Source organism: Monodelphis domestica, chromosome 2, assembly GCF_027887165.1.
Source record: "Monodelphis domestica isolate mMonDom1 chromosome 2, mMonDom1.pri, whole genome shotgun sequence".
Lineage (NCBI taxonomy): Eukaryota > Metazoa > Chordata > Mammalia > Didelphimorphia > Didelphidae > Monodelphis > Monodelphis domestica.
The window spans coordinates 484,049,499-484,068,243 of NC_077228.1; the positions used below are offsets into that span (position 1 = coordinate 484,049,499).

The following is an 18,745-nucleotide window of genomic DNA, read 5'->3' on the forward strand; positions in this document are numbered from 1 at the left end:
ATACACCTTGTTGGTGGAGCTGTTCTTGTTCAGAGTAATTTTACTAAGGCATTGACTTTTTTTTTTTGTACATGGCAAATAAATTAGTAAGATCTTCTCTTTGGTGCCATTTTCTGTGTGACTATTACTATTTGCTTTGCTATAGAAAATTCTTTGCAAACGCTTGGATGTTTCCATCTCATATTTTCATGGAAGATCCCTATTGGTACATATGTAGATTATTCTCTTAAAGATTTTATAAAGATGAAAAAATAGGTATGTAGATCAGTAATATTCTTTTGATAGTCTCTTTGACGCATTAATATCCTCTGTGATTCCCTCCCCGCCCCCATTCTTTTGGTATCTTCCTGAACTAAATGGATCAAAAATTTCATATACTCATGGTTGCCTTGCTAGTCTATTGAGTCCAATACATCAGTACATATATCTGAGACAAGCTTTACAAATGGATAAATTGGGTTCAAAACTGAATTAGAGAAAGGCCCTGGATTATATTTGAGAAGTTACATAGTGATTCTTAGCTACTCCCCAGTGGAAAACAAAACAAAAACCTATTTCTTTGACATTAAATTCTACATGGTTGCAAATCTTGGAACACTACAGTCTCCCAAGATTCAAAATTAAAGGCAATCCAAGACTTTGAAGAGTCAGACATATGGTGGATGTGAGTAGGCTGGAGCATATTTCCAGTGATAACCTAGGCTCATAAAGTTAGGCCAGTTCTACAGGTGAATTTGTTCTTCAAGCATGGCAAATGTGGTAATAAAGCAAAAATATGTTATTTTGTAGGCAGAATGGAAGCAAATTTTGTTTAATCTAAGTCTGGTTTTGCTAGCTTTAAACGCTAGGGTATTATCACTATTAAATAATAGAAACAACATGCCAATTTATTAAGGTTTTACAATGTGTCAGGCATATTCTGCCTCCTTCAGGTGTCAGTAAACTATGTACAAGTAATCAGAAAGGCTAAATGGGCTGTATTTATTTAGGAGAGGGGGTCCAGATTTATTATTCCTTTGGTGAGAAAGCAATGCAGATTAGAAACTCTTATCGGGGTTGATTTGCAGTGGAGCACTGCAAGGTTAAGTGACTTGTCCAGGATCAGCCAGCTAATACGGGGCAATCAGAATCTGAACCCAAGCCTAATTCAGCCACTAGCTTTCTCATATTTTTCACACAAAATCCTCCCCGGCCCTCCAACCGCGCCCGGTCCCATATGCCTATGCTAAGTCCTCGTCGCACTTTGGCTGGCACTCAGCACCCATACCCAGTCCTGCACCCTCAGGACCCCCTGTCCAAAAGCAAAGGTGCAGGTAAGGCACCCGCCTCCCTGGAGATTCTCCCACGGTCATGCTCGAAGATCTCATTTCCACTCTTCCAAAACCTGGGGGTCGGACTAGGATACCATTTCCCTCTCCCCTGGGGTCTACCACTTCCAAACTTCTTTTTCTCACCCAGAACTTCACTCATTCACGGGTCCGCCTCCTCCGCCTCCACCAACCAATCAGTTGTCTGATACCTCGTCAGGGTTCCACCTCCCGAAATGCCCGGGGCCAATCCCCGGCTCAAATGTCGACTGGCCGGGCTAGTTCCCAAGCGCCCGGCCTGTGACGGCAGCGCGCCGGGCGCCGCGCACCGGGAGGGGGCGGGGTTCTCGTGGAGGGGCGAGAAAGGGAGGCGGGGGAAAGGCCGGGAGGAGGAGGCGGAGGTGGTGGTGCTGCTGCTCTCTCTGGCTGCTGCTGCTGCTGCTGCAAGCAAAGGCTACGACTGGTTGAAGGCGGCCAGCTCCGTGCAGTCCCGGCAAGCGGACGGGCGGGCGTGGGGCGAGAAGCGCGAGCTTCGCCGCGGGAGCGAGCGAGGGGCGGCTTCGCGCACTGAGCGCGCGCTCGGCGGCTCTCCCTCCCTCTCCGGCTCCCTCCACCACCACCCCCGCCCTGCACCACCCCCTCCTCCCGCCCCCTTTCCCGCCGCTCCGGCGCCGAGCCCGGACACTAGCGGACGACGGAGACGCCCTCCGGCCGCGATCTCCTCCGGATCCGCCCAGAGACGGCTTCCTCCTCCGTTCTCCCCTCTCGTTCGGTCGGGGCTGGCCGCTCCCGAGCCGCGTCCGCCCCGCTGCGCCCCCGAGGGGTGTGTTAGTGTGTGTGCGCGAGGGCGCGCGTGTGCGAGGGGCCCCCGGAGGGGGCTTGTGGGAGTCGGGGTCCCCCTCCCCCAGCAGCCGCGCCGCGCAGCTGGTGGCCGCGCCGTGCTGTCCGCCCCGTCGGGGCCCGGGCGGCCCGGGCTCTGAGGGGCTCCAGGGCTGAGGGGGCCTCGCTCATCGCCGTGCCCCCCATGGTCCAGCGGGGTTCGGGATGTCGAAGACGCTGAAGAAAAAGAAGCACTGGCTGAGCAAGGTGCAGGAGTGCGCCCTGTCCTGGGCTGGGCCCCCGGGGGACTTCAGCGCCGAGATCCGCGGAGGTGCAGAGCGCGGCGAGTTCCCTTACCTGGGTCGGCTCCGCGACGAGCCTGGCGGGGGCACCTGCTGCGTGGTCTCCGGCAAGGCGCCCAGCCCCGGGGATGTTCTGCTGGAGGTGAACGGGACGCCTGTCAGCGGGCTTACCAACCGGGACACCTTGGCTGTCATCCGCCACTTCCGAGAGCCCATCCGCCTCAAGACTGTGAAACCAGGTAGGCGCCTTCACTTCCCTCCCCTCTTCCTTGAGGCGTTCCGACTGGGGGGCTCAAGTAGGTGCTAGGTACTCCCTGCCCTCCCTCTAGGCGTTCCGATCCAGGCGCGTGAGGGGGGGGGTAGGTGCTAGGCACCCCCGTTTCTCTCTTCCATTCTAACTGGATTGCATGGACTGTCTGAATTCTTGGAGAGGGCTTTATGCCCATTTGGCAAACAGGAAAACTGAGGCTGGTGGGTGATCTGCCTAGGGCTATTCTTTGGGAAATCACCAACCCGAGGTCAGAAGCAAGGTTTCCTGAAACATCGCCGCGGACAGAATTATCGTAATACTGTATTAAGAGTTCGGGCTGGTAGTGCTCATGTTGGGGGGTGGGGTGGATTCTAGTGTTTTTGTTTTTGTTTTTTCATTTTCGGGTTTAGTGTTTCTGATTTCTCCCCAAATCTTGGCATTTTCTTTGAGATAGTCATAGGATCTTCCAGTGGGCAAAAAACAAGGTCCTTCCCATTTAGACACATGATGCCAAGAAAAAGCTGAAAGCACCACCTAGTTGACATGATCTTGCTCGGCTGCTTCAGGGTTTGTACCCCACAAGGATCCCTGCCTCCTGCCTACTAGCAACATCTCAGCATCTTGAAGCTGACGATCTAACCATACTAATTTCTAAAGTAGGGTTCCATCTGTATGTCTCTTACAGAGTTTATAATATATCTTGCCTATTTTGCTTTTGAATAAGAGAGCTGTTGAAGAATATGGCTTTGGACTCTTTTTTTTTTTCATGTCTTGAGGGATGAAACCTTTTATAAATGAGTCAGTTCCCCAAATTTTGCCTTTTGGAAGGATAGGAAAAAAGGCCCATATTTAGTGCCCTCCTATGTCTTTTATACTGTAAAATCTGCTGCAAAGCAGATAGCTTTCCTGGTGTATTTGTCCATATCAAAGCATCAATAATACAGCATATAATTATATTTTTTGATATGTAATCATTTGATAGTTCATTCTTGATTACACAGGTGATAATTTTATCATTAATAAAATGCCCAGATATTTTTATATCTATTGTTCCAAGATGTTTATGGGTTAGAATTATAGTTCAACATTGATACTAGGTCAGACTATTTTTTATCACATATGTTCTCTTGAATATACCAAGCATCAGAGTCTAATAGGCTTGTTTGAGTATGTGTGGCCTGTATCAGTGAGCAGTTTTTCTTTTTAACTCAAAATGTTTGAAGAATCTAAGAGATGTTAATAAATCCTCCTACTTTCCCCAGTTCCCATGATCTCTTTAGCAGGTCCTGGGCTAAATTGTTGCTGGTATAACTAAAGTTTGTATTTGAAAAAAAATATGTTCTTCCATAACATTGTAGTATATTGACCCTGAAGCTCTTTTCTCAGCTGGCAAGTTGACCAGATTCATTTTATTCTAGATATTTGGCTTTGTTTCTGACTCGGGATATTGCTTTGGTTTAAAACTTTTGGTAACTAAAAACAGTTTGAAACATATTTTTGCTTCAATACTTTTGGGACATTAAGAACATAAATCTCTTCAGAATCCTTCCTTGACTCATAAACTTTTTAAAAGCTAAGGTTCTTGAGGGTATGGTTAAGGTTGTAATTCAGCCAGTCAAGTAGATCTGAGCTTATGTAGTGTACAAAATAGTCTGTTCCCTTGTCCAGATCTCTCATAATTAAGGGACTGATTTGATAGGATTAATGTTACTATTCGAGCTTGTAGTGGAAGGAGGACTGTACTCATGGTCTGGAGATATCTGGGTTCAAGCTGTGTGATTATAGGCAAGTCTTTTAATCTCTTTAAACCTCTGTTTCCTCATATATAAAACCAGGATTATGATACCAGTAGTACCTTCCCCACAGATCTATTGTGAAAAATCAAGTGATAATGTATGAAAAGAACTTCACAAATCTAAAACTCATATGTTGTTGCTGTTAGTCATTGATGAGAATGGCAGATGTAAATTTTACTTTACAAGTCTTAAAATTGAAATTGTTTTAAGAGCAGGAGATTAGTGAATAAGCAAGATTTTTCTCACATTTTCCTGATTTATCTTTTGAAGCAAATAGAAAAGACCTTCCAGATTAACACTATAGCCTATTATATTCTAAATTCATTCTTAGACTTTTTTAGTAAATCTAAGAAAGAACATAAACTTTGATGGTGTGTTACAATAAGAGGCTGTGTTGAACATATTTTGCTTCAGAATATATTGGGCTGTGTAATTTTCTTATGTGAAGTACTAGTAAATGATCCAATTGACATTAAATACATGATACATATAATATGGCAATATATGTGGCTTCAGAGGTCTGTACTAGTTCTTCAGAATAGCTAAAATGTCCATTTTTGGTAAATTAAATTCCACTTTTACCTTTGTTTCCTTCTAAACTCTTAAATGAGTTTGGATAAAACAATTTTTATGGTTGCTATTCACCCTACAGTCCTTTAGAGACTAGTGAACAGTATGAGAGAATATGGACATGTTTTTAAAGATAGAGAATCAACTTCATTTGATTTAGAAGTATATGCCTATCAAATCTTGAAAAAAATATTGTTACTGTTTCCTAGGCAAATTGTGAATTTAAAATAATGGCTTGGCATTTTAACATGTTATTGTTTGGCATTTATTTTTTAAATTTTGTATAGATGTTTAGTGATGTTGGACTCTATTACCCCATTTTTGCAATTGTCTTAGCAAATATACTGGAATGGTTTGCTAGTTCCTTCTCCAGATCATTTTACAGCTGAAAAAACTTGAGACAAACAGGGCTAAATGACTTGCCCAGGGTCACACAGCCAAGCCATTAAGTATCTGAGGCCACCTTTGAACTCAGGTCTTCCTGACTCCAAGGCCAGTGCTCTATTGACTGCTGCCCATATTTTTTAAATGGCTCTGCTTAAAATATTACACTTGTTGCATAATAAATCTTTCAGACTTTTGCTTCTAAACTGATATTTTCAAAAGAATGAGAAATTAAGAATTTGTGGTGGTTATTTGCAAAACTTTGAAAGTGATTGGTAAAATGAACAACATATACATTTTTGGTAGAAAAAAGTATGTTATGCTGTTATCGGAGACACCATGGTATATAGGGTATAGTCAGCTTCAGTAAGGGAGGCAGGTTCAAATACACTCTCTGATACCCACTGGCTGTGTAATGAGACATATCATTAAGTATCTGAGCACCGTGGGCAACTGTAGGCAACTCTGTAAGCTGTGGGAAAGTGGTGGTACTGGGGGCATGGTGAAGGAGACAGAACCTAGGGAGAAGTGAGGGTTTGGGGGCTGGGAATCTCAAGTATTCCTCAGCTGGTATTCTCCTTTGCCAGGGAAATCACAAGTTCAATCTCTATCCCTATAATTCATTAAGAAAAGTTTAAACAAAAATAATTAATTTCTTTAAATGACTTGTCATTATTATTTTGGTTTTCCTTTTATCTAATTTTATGTGGGGTAAAACATTCTTAAAGGTATTTTAAAGTGTACATGGACGAGACATTGGTATGTAGACCAGCAAATATTGTATTATGTACAAAAAATATATAATGGTAGAATTTAACCATTTGGTGGGGCTTCAAATGAAATTATTATTCTCAGAGATATTTTAGTCAACATTAATGAAAATATAATTTGATGTAGCTAGAAAAGCACTGAATGTACTTGGGGTTCTCTTTTTTTTTTTCCCTAGTGAAAGGTCATAGGAGTGTGGGGCTAAGCCAAAGTGACCTATGAAGATTTCTTGCCTAAAGCACCTTCTCATCTTTCATTCTGAATTCAAATATAAAATTAGTTTTATTATTTATTTATTTTCTTCTGTTCATTTTTATAAATGGCTGAAGCTGACAGTTTAAAAAATAGAATGAATTATCTTAGACTTTTCCCTGGTGACATAGGGTATTTCTTATTGCTTAGCATTTGTTCAGTATTTAAAGTGTTCATTTTCTCTATTTCAGGAGCAACTTTGGTTCATTTTGGTGCTCAGTTGCCCTTCAACTGACCATAGCCTATGTATCTAGAGAGAAAAAGATGCTTTTATGCCCCAAATTTGTGATTTTACCCCCTAGTGAAAGGACTTCTGACTTTCATGGTGAAACCAAGATTTGTTTCCTTGACTTCAAAGTAGACTGGTGAACAATTTTTCTTCTCTTCATGATTTTATTCTAAATAGCAAAATCCATGGCAGGCAGTGTAAATGTGAGGTCTTCATTTAGCCAGTTTTGGTAAATTATGTAGATTTAATTTTAGGGAATGTTTTGTGTCTTTCACTGAATTACCACACATACACTGAACTCAGCTAATTGAGATCTAATAGCCAAATGCAGTGTGCATGATAATTCATTAGAGCATAAGAACACAACATTCATTTTTACAAAGTTCCACTATAATTTGGATGTCCCAAGTAAGGGATTGTACTTTAATTAATACTGTACAAGATGTAGTTGAAATTAAATTCTTACTTTAATTTAATTCTTACTAATAAGACAAATATTTGCTAGTTTTTTTTCCCAATGGAACTTTCTGAGAGCTTTTTTTGGTTTAATTTTTGTATTTTGTTGGACAGTTTATGGAATATAGATCAGTTTTGTTTAAGTAGTTGGGATGTTTGAGGAAGGGAGTAACAAAGTTTCATTCTCTCTCAGGATCAACTTAATGGGAACAACATAGAATTTTTATTAGGGCTTATGAATCAACTATGTCGGCTCAGAAAAAGTAATGTGTAGATTAAGGATCTTAAAAGAAAGGTACTTGCTGAATTTTAGATTCTTATATTTCTTTGAATAATCTTTCTGATTTAATTGCTGAGTAATTTTAAGTTGTGGATCATTAGGTACTAGAATTGCCAATAGAGCTGATAGATGTAGCCTATCTGTTATGGAAAATACCATCCATATCTGATAGCACTTAAGTTTATGCCTGTCTAGCTTTAAAAATTCTGATTAAAGAATTAATTTTTTCCCCCTAAAGACTAGATTTGACTAAGACAATTGGGTTAGAGGGTTCTAATTATGACTTCTTTTTACTATCTCTAATCTCTTCAGTTTACCTTGTTTGAATTCAGGAACTTAGTGTTCAGTGGAAGGTATTCCATTTACTTGGGATTAAGGAAGTTAAAAAAATAAATATTATTCATTACTGTATTTTAAAAAGAATTTTCCTTATTCTGCTGACACTTCTGGTCAAATTTTCAGGCTTCAATTTTTCCAAAAAGGAGAAATCAATGAATAAAGCATTTATTAAGCATTCCATGCAAAGCACCATGCTGAACTCTTGAGAATACAAATAGTAAAGTAAGCCAGACCCTGCTCTCAAGGAGCTCACCTTCTAATACATATGAAAGGTTTTGGCCACCCATAGAAAGGTTCAGTATTCCTTGGACAACAGACACAAAGCAAATGTAATGTCTCTTCTTTAATGTAATTTCCACCGATAAAATCCATTAATTTTTAGTGTTGAACCATTTGACTGTGCCAAGGAATTTGGTAGCAAGAACTTTCTTTTCTGGGTCTTCTGTAGCTGTAGTTTTTCTATCTATAGGAGCAATGGCTAGGCTGGATATTCATTGGGATTGTTTCCCACCCTAAGGGCACTGGACTGGAAGCATTGCTATTCATTTCCTAAGCCAGTGATGACCAACCTTTTAGAGATGGAATGCTGGGCCCTGCCCCTACCCTACCCCTCAGACAGAGTGCCATGCCAGCCCTCCCAGAGACCACATGTTGTTCCCCAACACCACCAAGTGCTGGGTGTGCCCATACCCCCTTACCCCACACAGGGGAGGGAGAAAGTGCTCCTTTTGGGCTGCTGGGCAGAGGGGCAGGTGATATGAAAAAAAAAATGTTAGGCTTGGTGGAGAGGGGGAAGGGAGCAGCTCTACCTTCTGTCTTTCTAGTAACAAACTGGGGGGGGGGTGAAGGGGCCACAAAGAGCACTCTGCATGCTATCTTTGGCACCCATGCCATAGGTTCACCATCACTACCCTAGGCTCTTGGGGGTTAGGGTCCTGAGCTATCTCCATCAGAATCTGAGGAGAAATGGTGGTGGTCATGATGGTGGTGGTGATTTGACTTTCTGAAACATTCTGCTTCCTGTGCCCCCCTCAGAGTGTCTGGCTACTTCAGCTATATGGGTATTTTCTTTCATTACAGTTATTTTCATTGAGTTTTTATCTGATATACTCCCTTCAACCCCTAGCCTTTGGATCTTAAATGGCCATTCAGCAACCATTCTTGGCAAGATAATGATTTCTTAAAATTTTATAATTAAGAATGCCCATCTTGTATACAGAAAATTTTGGTAGATGCTGGAAAAGATGCAAAATTTGAATCAGACAAATACTCATCTTCACTTTCTGCTTTTTCTGTAATCAGCTTTTTTTTCCCTTAGTTGTCTAAAACAATATTAAGTTTCATTTAACTTTTAAAAAAATCTGCTTTTGGTAAAATTTATACAACAAACATTCATTATATATCTACTTTGTGCAAGTCACTATTGCTAAATTGTTTAGTTTCTTGCCATTCTTGGTTTCTATATGGTACACATATTGTCTCCATTTTGGGGTATAGGTTTTAATTTATTAAAAAAAACAACTCATTCAAGCTAGATTTCTGCAATTTTCTAGTTTTATTTAATTTTATTACAATGACAGCATTATTCTCTATATTCATGGGTTTGATTTATCAGATCAATGCAGAAGCTATAAGTGAATAGTCTCATATACCATCTACCCTTAAATGCTTTGTGCTCAAGATGGTGTTATACTTTGGATAAGCTTTGTTGTTCATTTGTGTCAGTCCTGTTGGACTCTTTGTGACCCCATGTGGGATTTTCTTGGCAAAGATACTGGAATGTTTTGTTATCTCCTCCAGCTTATTTGACAGATGAAGAAACTGAAGCAGTTAAGTGACATGTCCAGGATCATACAGCTAGTAAGTGTCAGAGCAGATTTGAACTCATCAGATGAGTGTTCCTTATTCCAAGCCTTCTGCCCTATCCATTGTACCACCTAACTGCCTTTAGGCAGACTTATATCTTGTATCAGGCAGTATATCTTTATAAACCTCTTCAAAATGATTCACCACTTTCAAATTATATTTTATGTAATCTGAAGGCTGATTTTTGGTAGCAAAGAATAAAAACTATAATGTGTAGGTTTTGTTTTTATTTTTATTTTTTGGGTAAATTCTTCCCTTCAAACCCTTATTTAGAATTAATACTGGATCTTAGTTCCAAGGCAGAATAGTCGGGGCTAGGCAATGGGGATTAAGTGACTTGCCCAGAATCATGCAGCTAGGAAGTATCTGAGGATATATTTGAACCCAGGCCCTCCATCCTTGAGGCCTAGCTCTCATTCTACTGAGTCACCTGTCTATCCCTTATCTAGTTACCTTTTTTTAAAAATTGATTACCCTTTTTTGTATCACATCTATTTCTGAATATATCATCTCCTTTATCTGTAACAAAGTTTAATATAGGGAGAGGTGGGTGAAAGCAGTTCAGCATGAACAAAGTATTGACTGTGATTGACAGTATATGTAGTATTTCACACCCTGAGTTCTGTTACAAGGGAATCACTTTAAAAGACTGATATATATATTAATTTAAGGTCGCCAAGGAATCAGCTATGTAATTCCTAAATGAAAAACTCAAGTCAGCCGTCAGCCTTTTTTGGAGTTTAATTACAATAGGAGCAAGAAAGGAATTAGAGATATATATAGAGAGAGAAAGGGGAGAGAAGGGAATAGGGCTTAAATACCCCTTCTGTTTAGGCTGGGCCAAAAGGCCCAAGCCCTTAGATAGCTGGGGCAAAGAAAAGAGATCAGTCCCTATTACTCACGTGTCCAAAATGGAGAAACAGTCTCAGAGGCCCCCACCTTCAGCTTCCTTCAGAGCCAGCTTCCTCAGAACCCAGGAACCACACCGACCCAAAAACTCAACCACCACCACCTCGAGTCTCCAGACCCTCCTATCTTTAAGGAAACCATCCAAGTTGCCTCCCCTCAGTCCTCACATCTACCAATCACTCTTCATCAATTTGCCTGTTAATGGAGGCTCTCGCTTAACCCAGGACCGCCCAGAGGTTTCTGGCTTTTTGCACATGTCTGTTGAAGGTCATATTTTCAAATGATTAAATCTATACTCCTTTGTTACAGCCCTTCCTAAATCCTGTTAACTTGAGTATGGTAGAGATTGGAATAATTAAATTTTGATCTAGGCTGCAGCCCTTACTCAATCTTATTAGGACTGAATAGGGTGGAGTATCTCCATTGTATCAATTCTAAAATCAATCAAGACTCAAAGAAATTCCTGTTCTATGCTCAAGCATAGGTCAAAGTCCTTTCCATTGTTCAGCAAAGGGTTTCTGTCCTAAAGTACTCTTAAGAAGGGAAGAGAAGGAACCTCCCATGCCAATGGAGTTCCCATTCCAATAGACTATCAGTAAGAAATTTTCCAAGTATGAAATATCCCAATGGTGAAATTTCCAACATTTATAAGTCTAAGGAAATTTGAGGTTTACAGTTCTCCACATTTGTAGTGGAAGGACTAAGGGAATGATGTTTCCTCATATTTTCTTAGTCCAAGCTTGGTCAGTAAAATCAATGTTCAGCTTCATATTACTTCTTCCAATTATATTAAGAGTCATTGAACATACTGTATTTTCTTTTAGTTCTGTTTACTATATTACTTAATACTAATCTTCCCATGTTTCTCTAGATTCTTCATGATTTGTTAAGCCATTCCCAATTGATTGGCAACAACTTTTTTCTACATCTTTTCTAGAACTAAATGCTATCATAAATATTTTTGTGTATATGCAACCTTTCTGTCTTTGACCCTTTGATATGAAACTTCTTAATACATTTTTTAGCATAATTTGAACTTGCTTTCCAGAATGGTATGACCATTTCACAGCTTCACCAACAATGTATCAGTGTGCCAATCTTTACATATATCTAAAGTTTCCAGCCTTTACTTTTTTCCTGTCTTTTGTCATCTTTGTTAGCCTGTTGATTGTCAGGTAAAACCATTATTTTGATTTACGTTTTGCTGTTAGTGATTTTTGAAGTAGTCTTTCATATGGTTGCCAGTATTTTATAATTCTTTTGGGAACTGTTCATATCCTTTGACCTTTGATTAGTTTTCCACTGCTAAGGCTTGGGATGACCTTTCATATATGGTGTGTGTGTGTGTGTGTGTGTGTGTGTGTGTGTGTGTGTGTGTGTATCAATATGTACCAAAGGTAGCATATGAAATGATTTTTAGTGACTATGTAGCTAAGAATATAGGAGATAGGGTGGGGAAAGACATACATACAGAGCCAAACAGGTATGTGTATTATGTAGGATTTAAATTAATGTTCAATACTTGAAGTATTATATTTATAAAGTTTATTATCTGACAAAACAGAACCATGGGACTAAATTTTTCTACCTGCTCAAAAATCCCCGCCCCACCAAAGCTGCAACAGGCTGGAAAGAGACTGAGAGCTGACCTTCCACCCAATTTATATCCTGTCTATGTCAGCACAGAAGGACAGGAAGTGAGTGGGGTTCTGGGAATCATAGTTTTGCTGGAGATCATAATTTTTAGGGTAACGGATTCTAATTACACAGTTAGAAAGGACGTATTTTGTCATCCTTTTCCTCTTGACTACACATTTTCACTTTGTTTCTCTTGATTTGTAGGAGTTTGGGGTTCAAAAGTATGTCACTGTCATGCTTTTGCTCCCAAAATAATTAGGTGGGCTTTCCATGTTTCTTTGTATGGCTGGGCTGCCTCTATTGAACTCTTTTAGGAGAGCCATCAGTAATTTTCCCCAACTGTGGTAAAAGGAATCAAGATTTCACATGGGGAGAGTTGTTTAGTTTCTTAATTAAAAAGACAAAAACACCTTTTTTGATTACTTTCTACTCTCCTTCCTCTTCTTCCCTGTTTTAGTTGAGGAAGTTTCCCTATAGAAGATGAAATTTGAATTGGACCTTGAAGGATTTGAATGAGTGTTAGGTTACACTAAGGAGTTGGGAAAGTGTGTATAAAGGACATGTACATGGGATAGAGACTAGAACTAGGTTAACTGAAGCAGAGAGTCTTATGCTTATAGCAACCTCTACAATCTGCCCCCTATTTATATCTCCAGTATTTTCTCCTATTATGCTCCTATGTGACTTTTGTAGTCTGGTCATCTCACTATTTCTCAGACATGTTCTCTGCATTTTTGTGCTCTGTTGCTATTCCCTCTGCCTGGAATACCCTTTTATCCTAAAAGGACTAGTTTAAATGCTATCTTTTCTTTGAAGTTTTCCTTTGCTGACAAAGGTCTCATGTATTTTTGTATTTACCTCTCCTCCTCCATACTTGGATCAGTCCTTTCATATGGTAGACATGAAATTAAATATTTGATTAAATGATTCCAAAATTCCCTTGCTTGCTGATCTACTATTATTATTGAGCTTTACTTATTTTACTTATTTCATTGTTAAATCTATATTTGCAGGATAAACAGTAGAATCATGGGAAACAAAAGATAATTTTTTTCTAAATGGATAGGTGTAGGGCTTAGGGTTTTTTTCTATTTGCCTTTTGTATCTGAGAAGAAATTCTTAATTCAGTAATCAAATTGAGCTTGTTTTCTTGTGACACTTAACTGGTTGATCAGTGTCTATTCCTTTATAGTGGTGTACCCCAATTCTTCTATGAGGAGGAATTACTTTTTATTTCCTCCAAACCTCAAGATCACTGTAGGGAGCAGGGAGTTACATGTATGAATTTTTGAGGTAGAAGGATTATAGTGGTACTTGACCAATAGGGGGCAGATTGTAAAGGTTGCTATAAGCATAAGACTCTGCTTCAGTTAACCTAGTTCTAGTCTCTATCCCATGTATGTGTCCTTTATACACACTCTTTCCCATTTCCTATAGTGGTACTTGGCCAAAATACCCTGAGCAGAAGAAGAGAGATCAGCACTACTGGGTTTATTTTTCCTCTTTTGTGAATCCATTCAGGCTATGGAAAGTATGGCAGGGAGAAGGAGTCAGCTTGCTTAGAGATATAAAAAAACCCATTAATATATAATGCAAGAAATATTGATAAATAATTCTCTATAAGTTGGTGACTTTACTACTGAATAATTTGGATTTTTAAAACTGCAAGGAAGGTATTCTTTAAAGTATAGATTTAATCCTATTTTAATTGGTATATAGATTCATACTCACTAAGGTGAATCAAGAAAAGATGCCTTAAACTATATACTTCAATAGATTTATTAGTGATTGTGCTGGAAAATAGGTTTATCCCATGTAATTCTGTAGAGCTAAATAAAAAATTATTGGACTGAGTTGGAAAGCAACTTAGAAATCATCTAGCCTTGAGTTCATTGTATTCTTTTTTTTGTTAAATAATCTATAAAGTAGTAGGATAAAAAGAACTTTTAAATAAAAAGTATATATGTGTATGTATATATATATATATATATATATAAAAGTATATTTAAAATCAGAAGCTTGCATGTTCAGTAGGGAAAGACTAGAAGCTTTCCAAGTAAATACAGGAGTAAAGCAAACAAGGACCTCTTTCCTTGTTATTAGGCATAGTTCTAGAAATAGTAGTGATGACAATTAAGACAAGAAAAAGAAATCAAAGGCATAAATATCGGCAGAGAAGAGATAGAACTTTTCAATTTGCTGGTGATGTGATTGATGGTTTACTTTTTTAAAAAGAACCTTAAACGGGCAAAGAAACTGATTGAGACGAGGTTCAGTAAAGTAGTAGTAGCCTGCAATAAACCCATATACATTAATAGCATATCTCTGGCAATAATAAAATCGAGGAGGAAATCATAGAAAGAAAAGTCCTATTCAAATAACTCTAAAATGCTTACATCAGGAGTCAATCTTACAAAAAGAATGACTTTAATAATTGATGGTATTTTTGAGTTTTATAATTGGGACACACCAATGTAATAAAAATTATTTTGTGAACAAATTATGTAATTCTGTAATCTTTTAATCCCTAAATTAATTTACAAATCTAATCAGTTAATCTTATAGAACTAGGCAAAATAATATCAAAATCAGTTGAGATCAACAAAAGATCTAGAATCTTAAGGGAAGTCATACGGAAAAAAAATAGGAATAAAAGAGGAACATCAATTCCACACCTAAAAAGTATATTATTCAGCAATAATTATCAAAATAATTTATTATTGTTTAAAAAATAAAGGAAATCAGTGGAATAGACTAGATAAGAATCAAAAACTTGAGAACATTGAAGTCCCAGATCTCAAACTATACTATAAAGCAGTGGTCATCAAAACAATATGGCACTGGCTAAGAGACAGAAAGGAGGATCAGTGGAATAGACTTGGGGTATGTGACCTCAGCAAAACAGTCTATGATCAGCCCAAAGATCCCAGCTTTTGGGACAAAAAAATCTACTATTTGATAAAAACTGCTGGGAAAATTAGAAGACAGTATGGGAGAGATTGGGTTTGGCTCAACATCTCACACCCAAACCAAGATAAACTCAGAATGGGTGAATGACTTGAATATAAAGAAGGAAACTATAAGTAAATTAGGTGAACACAGAATAGTATACATGTCAGATCTTTGGGAAAGGAAAGATTTTAAGACCAAGTGAGTTAGAAAAAAATCACAAAATATAAAATAAATAATTTTGATTACATTAAATTTAAAAGTTTTTGTAGAGGCAAAACCAATGCACCCAAAATTAGAAGGGAAGCAACAAATTGAGAAAAAATCTTCATAACAAAAACCTCTGACAAAGGTCTAAATTACTCAAATTTATAAAGAGCTAAATCAATTGTACAAAAAATCAAGCCATCCTCCAATTGATAAATGGCCAAGGGACATGCATAGGCAATTTTCAGGTAAAGAAATCAAAACTATTAATAAGCACATGAAAAAGTGTTCTTAATCTCTTATAATCTTAGAGATGCAAATCAAAGCAACTCTGAAGTGTCACCTCACACCTAGCAGGTGTAATTGGCTAACATGACAGCACAGGGAAGTAATGAATGCTGGAGGGGATGTGGCAAAGTCAGGACATTAATTCATTGCTGGTGGAGTTGTGAACTGATCCAACCATTCTGGAGGGCAATTTGGGACTATGCCCAAAGGGCACTAAAAGATTGTCTGCCCTTTGATCCAGCCATAGCACTGCTGGGTTTGTACCCCAAAGAGATAATAAGGAAAAAAGTCCTGTACAAGAATATTCATAGCTGTGCTCTTTGTGGTGGCCAAAAATTGGAAAATGAGGGGATGCCCTTCAATTGGGGAATGACTGAACAAATTGTGGTATATGTTAGTGAATACTATTGTGCTCAAAGGAATAAGAAAGTGGAGGAATTCCATGTGAACTGGAATGACCTCCAGGAATTGATGCAGAGTGAAAGTAGCAGAACCAGGAGAACATTATACACAGAGACTGATACTCTGTGGAACAATCCAATGTAATGGACTTCTCCATTAGTGGCAATGCAGTGATCCTGAACAACTCTGAGGGATTTATGAGAAAGAACACTATCCACATTCAGAAGAAAAACTGTGGGAGTAGAAACACAGAAGAAAAACAACTGCTTGATTACTTGGGTCAAGGGGGATATCATTCGGGATGTAGACTCATCCCCAATGAGTGATCATCCTAGTGCAAACATCAACAACATGGAAATAGGATCTGATCAAGGACACATATAAAACCCAATGGAATTGCGTGTCAGCTACGGGAAGGGATGGGGGAGGAGAGGGAGGGAAAGAATATGATTCTTGTAACCAAGGAATAATGTTCTAAATTGACTAAATAAAATTTTCTAAAAAAAAAAAAGAAAAGAAACTTGAGAACATAAAAATTTCTTGGGTAAGAACTCCATACTTCACAAGAACTAAAAAAACTGAAAATCAGTCTGGTAAAAAATTGGGTTAGACTAAAATCTTTAAACTCTACTTATCACACTGTTGAAAATAGATATTTGATCTAAATATTAAATGTCATTAAAAAAATAGAGCACTAGTTCAAATATTTTTTCAGAGCTGTATTTAAGAGGAGAATACTTAACAGAGTAAAGGATGGAGGTGATCTACAGAGATAAAATAGAGAATTTCAGTTACTAGACTTAAACTTTTCTGTGAACAAAATCAATAAAACGAAGATAGGAAAGCTGTTGATAAGGGGTGGGGGTGGGGGGGAATTACTTTTGCATCATATGTCTTTTATAGGGTTCTTCTATCCAAGATATTTAGGGATTAAGCACAAATATATAAGACCAAAAGCTATTTACCAATGGATATAGCCATATTCCATTACATTCATATGCTACAATTTGTTTAGTTATTCTACAAAGTTATCTAAAATTATCTAAAGAAAAATCTAGATTACTAACAAATGTATATGAATGATTTCTCTGAATCTCCAATAACAAAGGAAATGTAAATAAAAACAGCTTTTACCTAATACCCTAAAAATGGACAAAGAAAACAAAAGATGAGAATTATTTAAGGTTGGAGGTATTATAGGAATATAAGTTAACATACTGTTGGTCAGGCATAAATTAGTTGGTTTTTGTTTTGTTTTAAATGTGGTTTAAAATATTTTAGAAAACAATTTCTAATTATGCTTTTAAAAGTGATTAAGGGGGCAGCTAGGTAGCTCAAGGGATTAAGAGCCAGGCCTAGAGACAGGAGGTCCTAGGTTCAAATATGTCCTCAAAAACTTCCCAGCTGTGTCACCCTGGGCAAGTCACTTAACTCCCGTTGCCTAGCCCTTACCACTTTTCTGCCTTGGAACCAACATGCAGTATTGATTCCAAGATGGAAGGTAAGGGTTTTTTAAAAAAGTGACTAAAATGAATATACCTTTTGATTCAATGATCCTATTGCTAAGTATGTACTCAAAGGAGGTCAAAGATAAAGACTACATATACACCAAAATATTTATATCAGCAAAGAACCAGGTACAAAATAGATGTACAAAGGTTAAAGAATAACTAAACAAATTGTAGCATATGAATGTAATAGAATATTATTATATGTTAAGGAATGATGAATATTAGAAAAGAAGCATGGAAAGATTTATGTGGGAAGGCAAAATGAAATAAGCAGAACCAGGAAAACAATATCTACAAAGGACTTTGTTCTGTCATCTTTCAGTCATAGCCAACTCTTCATGATCCTTTGGGTTTTCTTGGCAAAGATACTAGGGTGGTTTGTCATTTTCTTCTCCAACTCAGTTTTATAGATGAGGAAATTGAGGCAAACAAACAGCATTAACTGACTTTTTCAATGTTACATGAAGAGTAAGTATTTGAGGCCAGTTTTTATTTTTTATTAAAATTATTTTTTAAATTTAATTAAGTTAGAATATTTTTCCATGGTTACATGATTCATGTCCTTTCCTTCCCCTGTTCCCTCCCTCCTCCTCCCAGAGTCAATAAGCAATTCCATTGGGTTGTACATTGTTCAAAAATTTGCAAGAATGATCATTTAAAGTCAGCATCCCCAATCATATACCCATCAAACCATGTGATCAATCATATGTTTTTCTTCTGCATTTTTACTCCCACATTTTTTTCTCTGGATGTGGATGGTGTTCTTTCTCATAAGTCCCTCTGGATTGTCCTGGATCATTGCATTGCTGCTAGTAGAGAAGTCCATTACTTTCGATTGTACCACAGTGTATCAGTCTCTGTGTACAATGTTCTCCTGGCTCCGCTCCTTTCACTCTGCATCAATTCCTGGAGGTCATTCCAGTTCACATGGAATTCCTCCAGTTCATTATTTCTGTCAGCACAATAATATTCCATCATCATCAGATACAATTTGTTCAGCCATACCCCAATGAGCACCCTCTCATTTTAAATATTTTTGTACATGTATTTTTCCCTATTATCTCTTTGGGCTACAGACCCAGCAGTGGTATGGCTGGATCAAAGGGTAGGCATTCTTTTAAAGCCCTTTGGGCATAGTTCCAAATTCTAAGGCTGATTTTGAACTCAGGAAGATGAATTTGACTTCAAGCCCAGCACTCTGTCCACTGCATCATCTTCTGCTT

At 38.3% G+C, this 18,745-nt stretch overlaps 1 protein-coding gene across 2 annotated transcripts in view; it reads left to right on the forward strand.

Moving 5' to 3' along the window:
* Nucleotides 1-2,322: 2,322 nt before the first annotated feature.
* The window catches only part of MAGI3 (membrane associated guanylate kinase, WW and PDZ domain containing 3), a 243,382-nt gene continuing 226,959 nt past the window's right edge, over nt 2,323-18,745 (forward strand). For both annotated transcript variants that reach the window (XM_001381996.5, XM_007485160.3), the window contains exon 1: nt 2,323-2,667. In XM_001381996.5, coding sequence (XP_001382033.1) covers nt 2,352-2,667 — 316 coding nt within the window. In that variant the 5' untranslated portion in view covers nt 2,323-2,351. The remainder of the gene's footprint in view (nt 2,668-18,745) is intronic.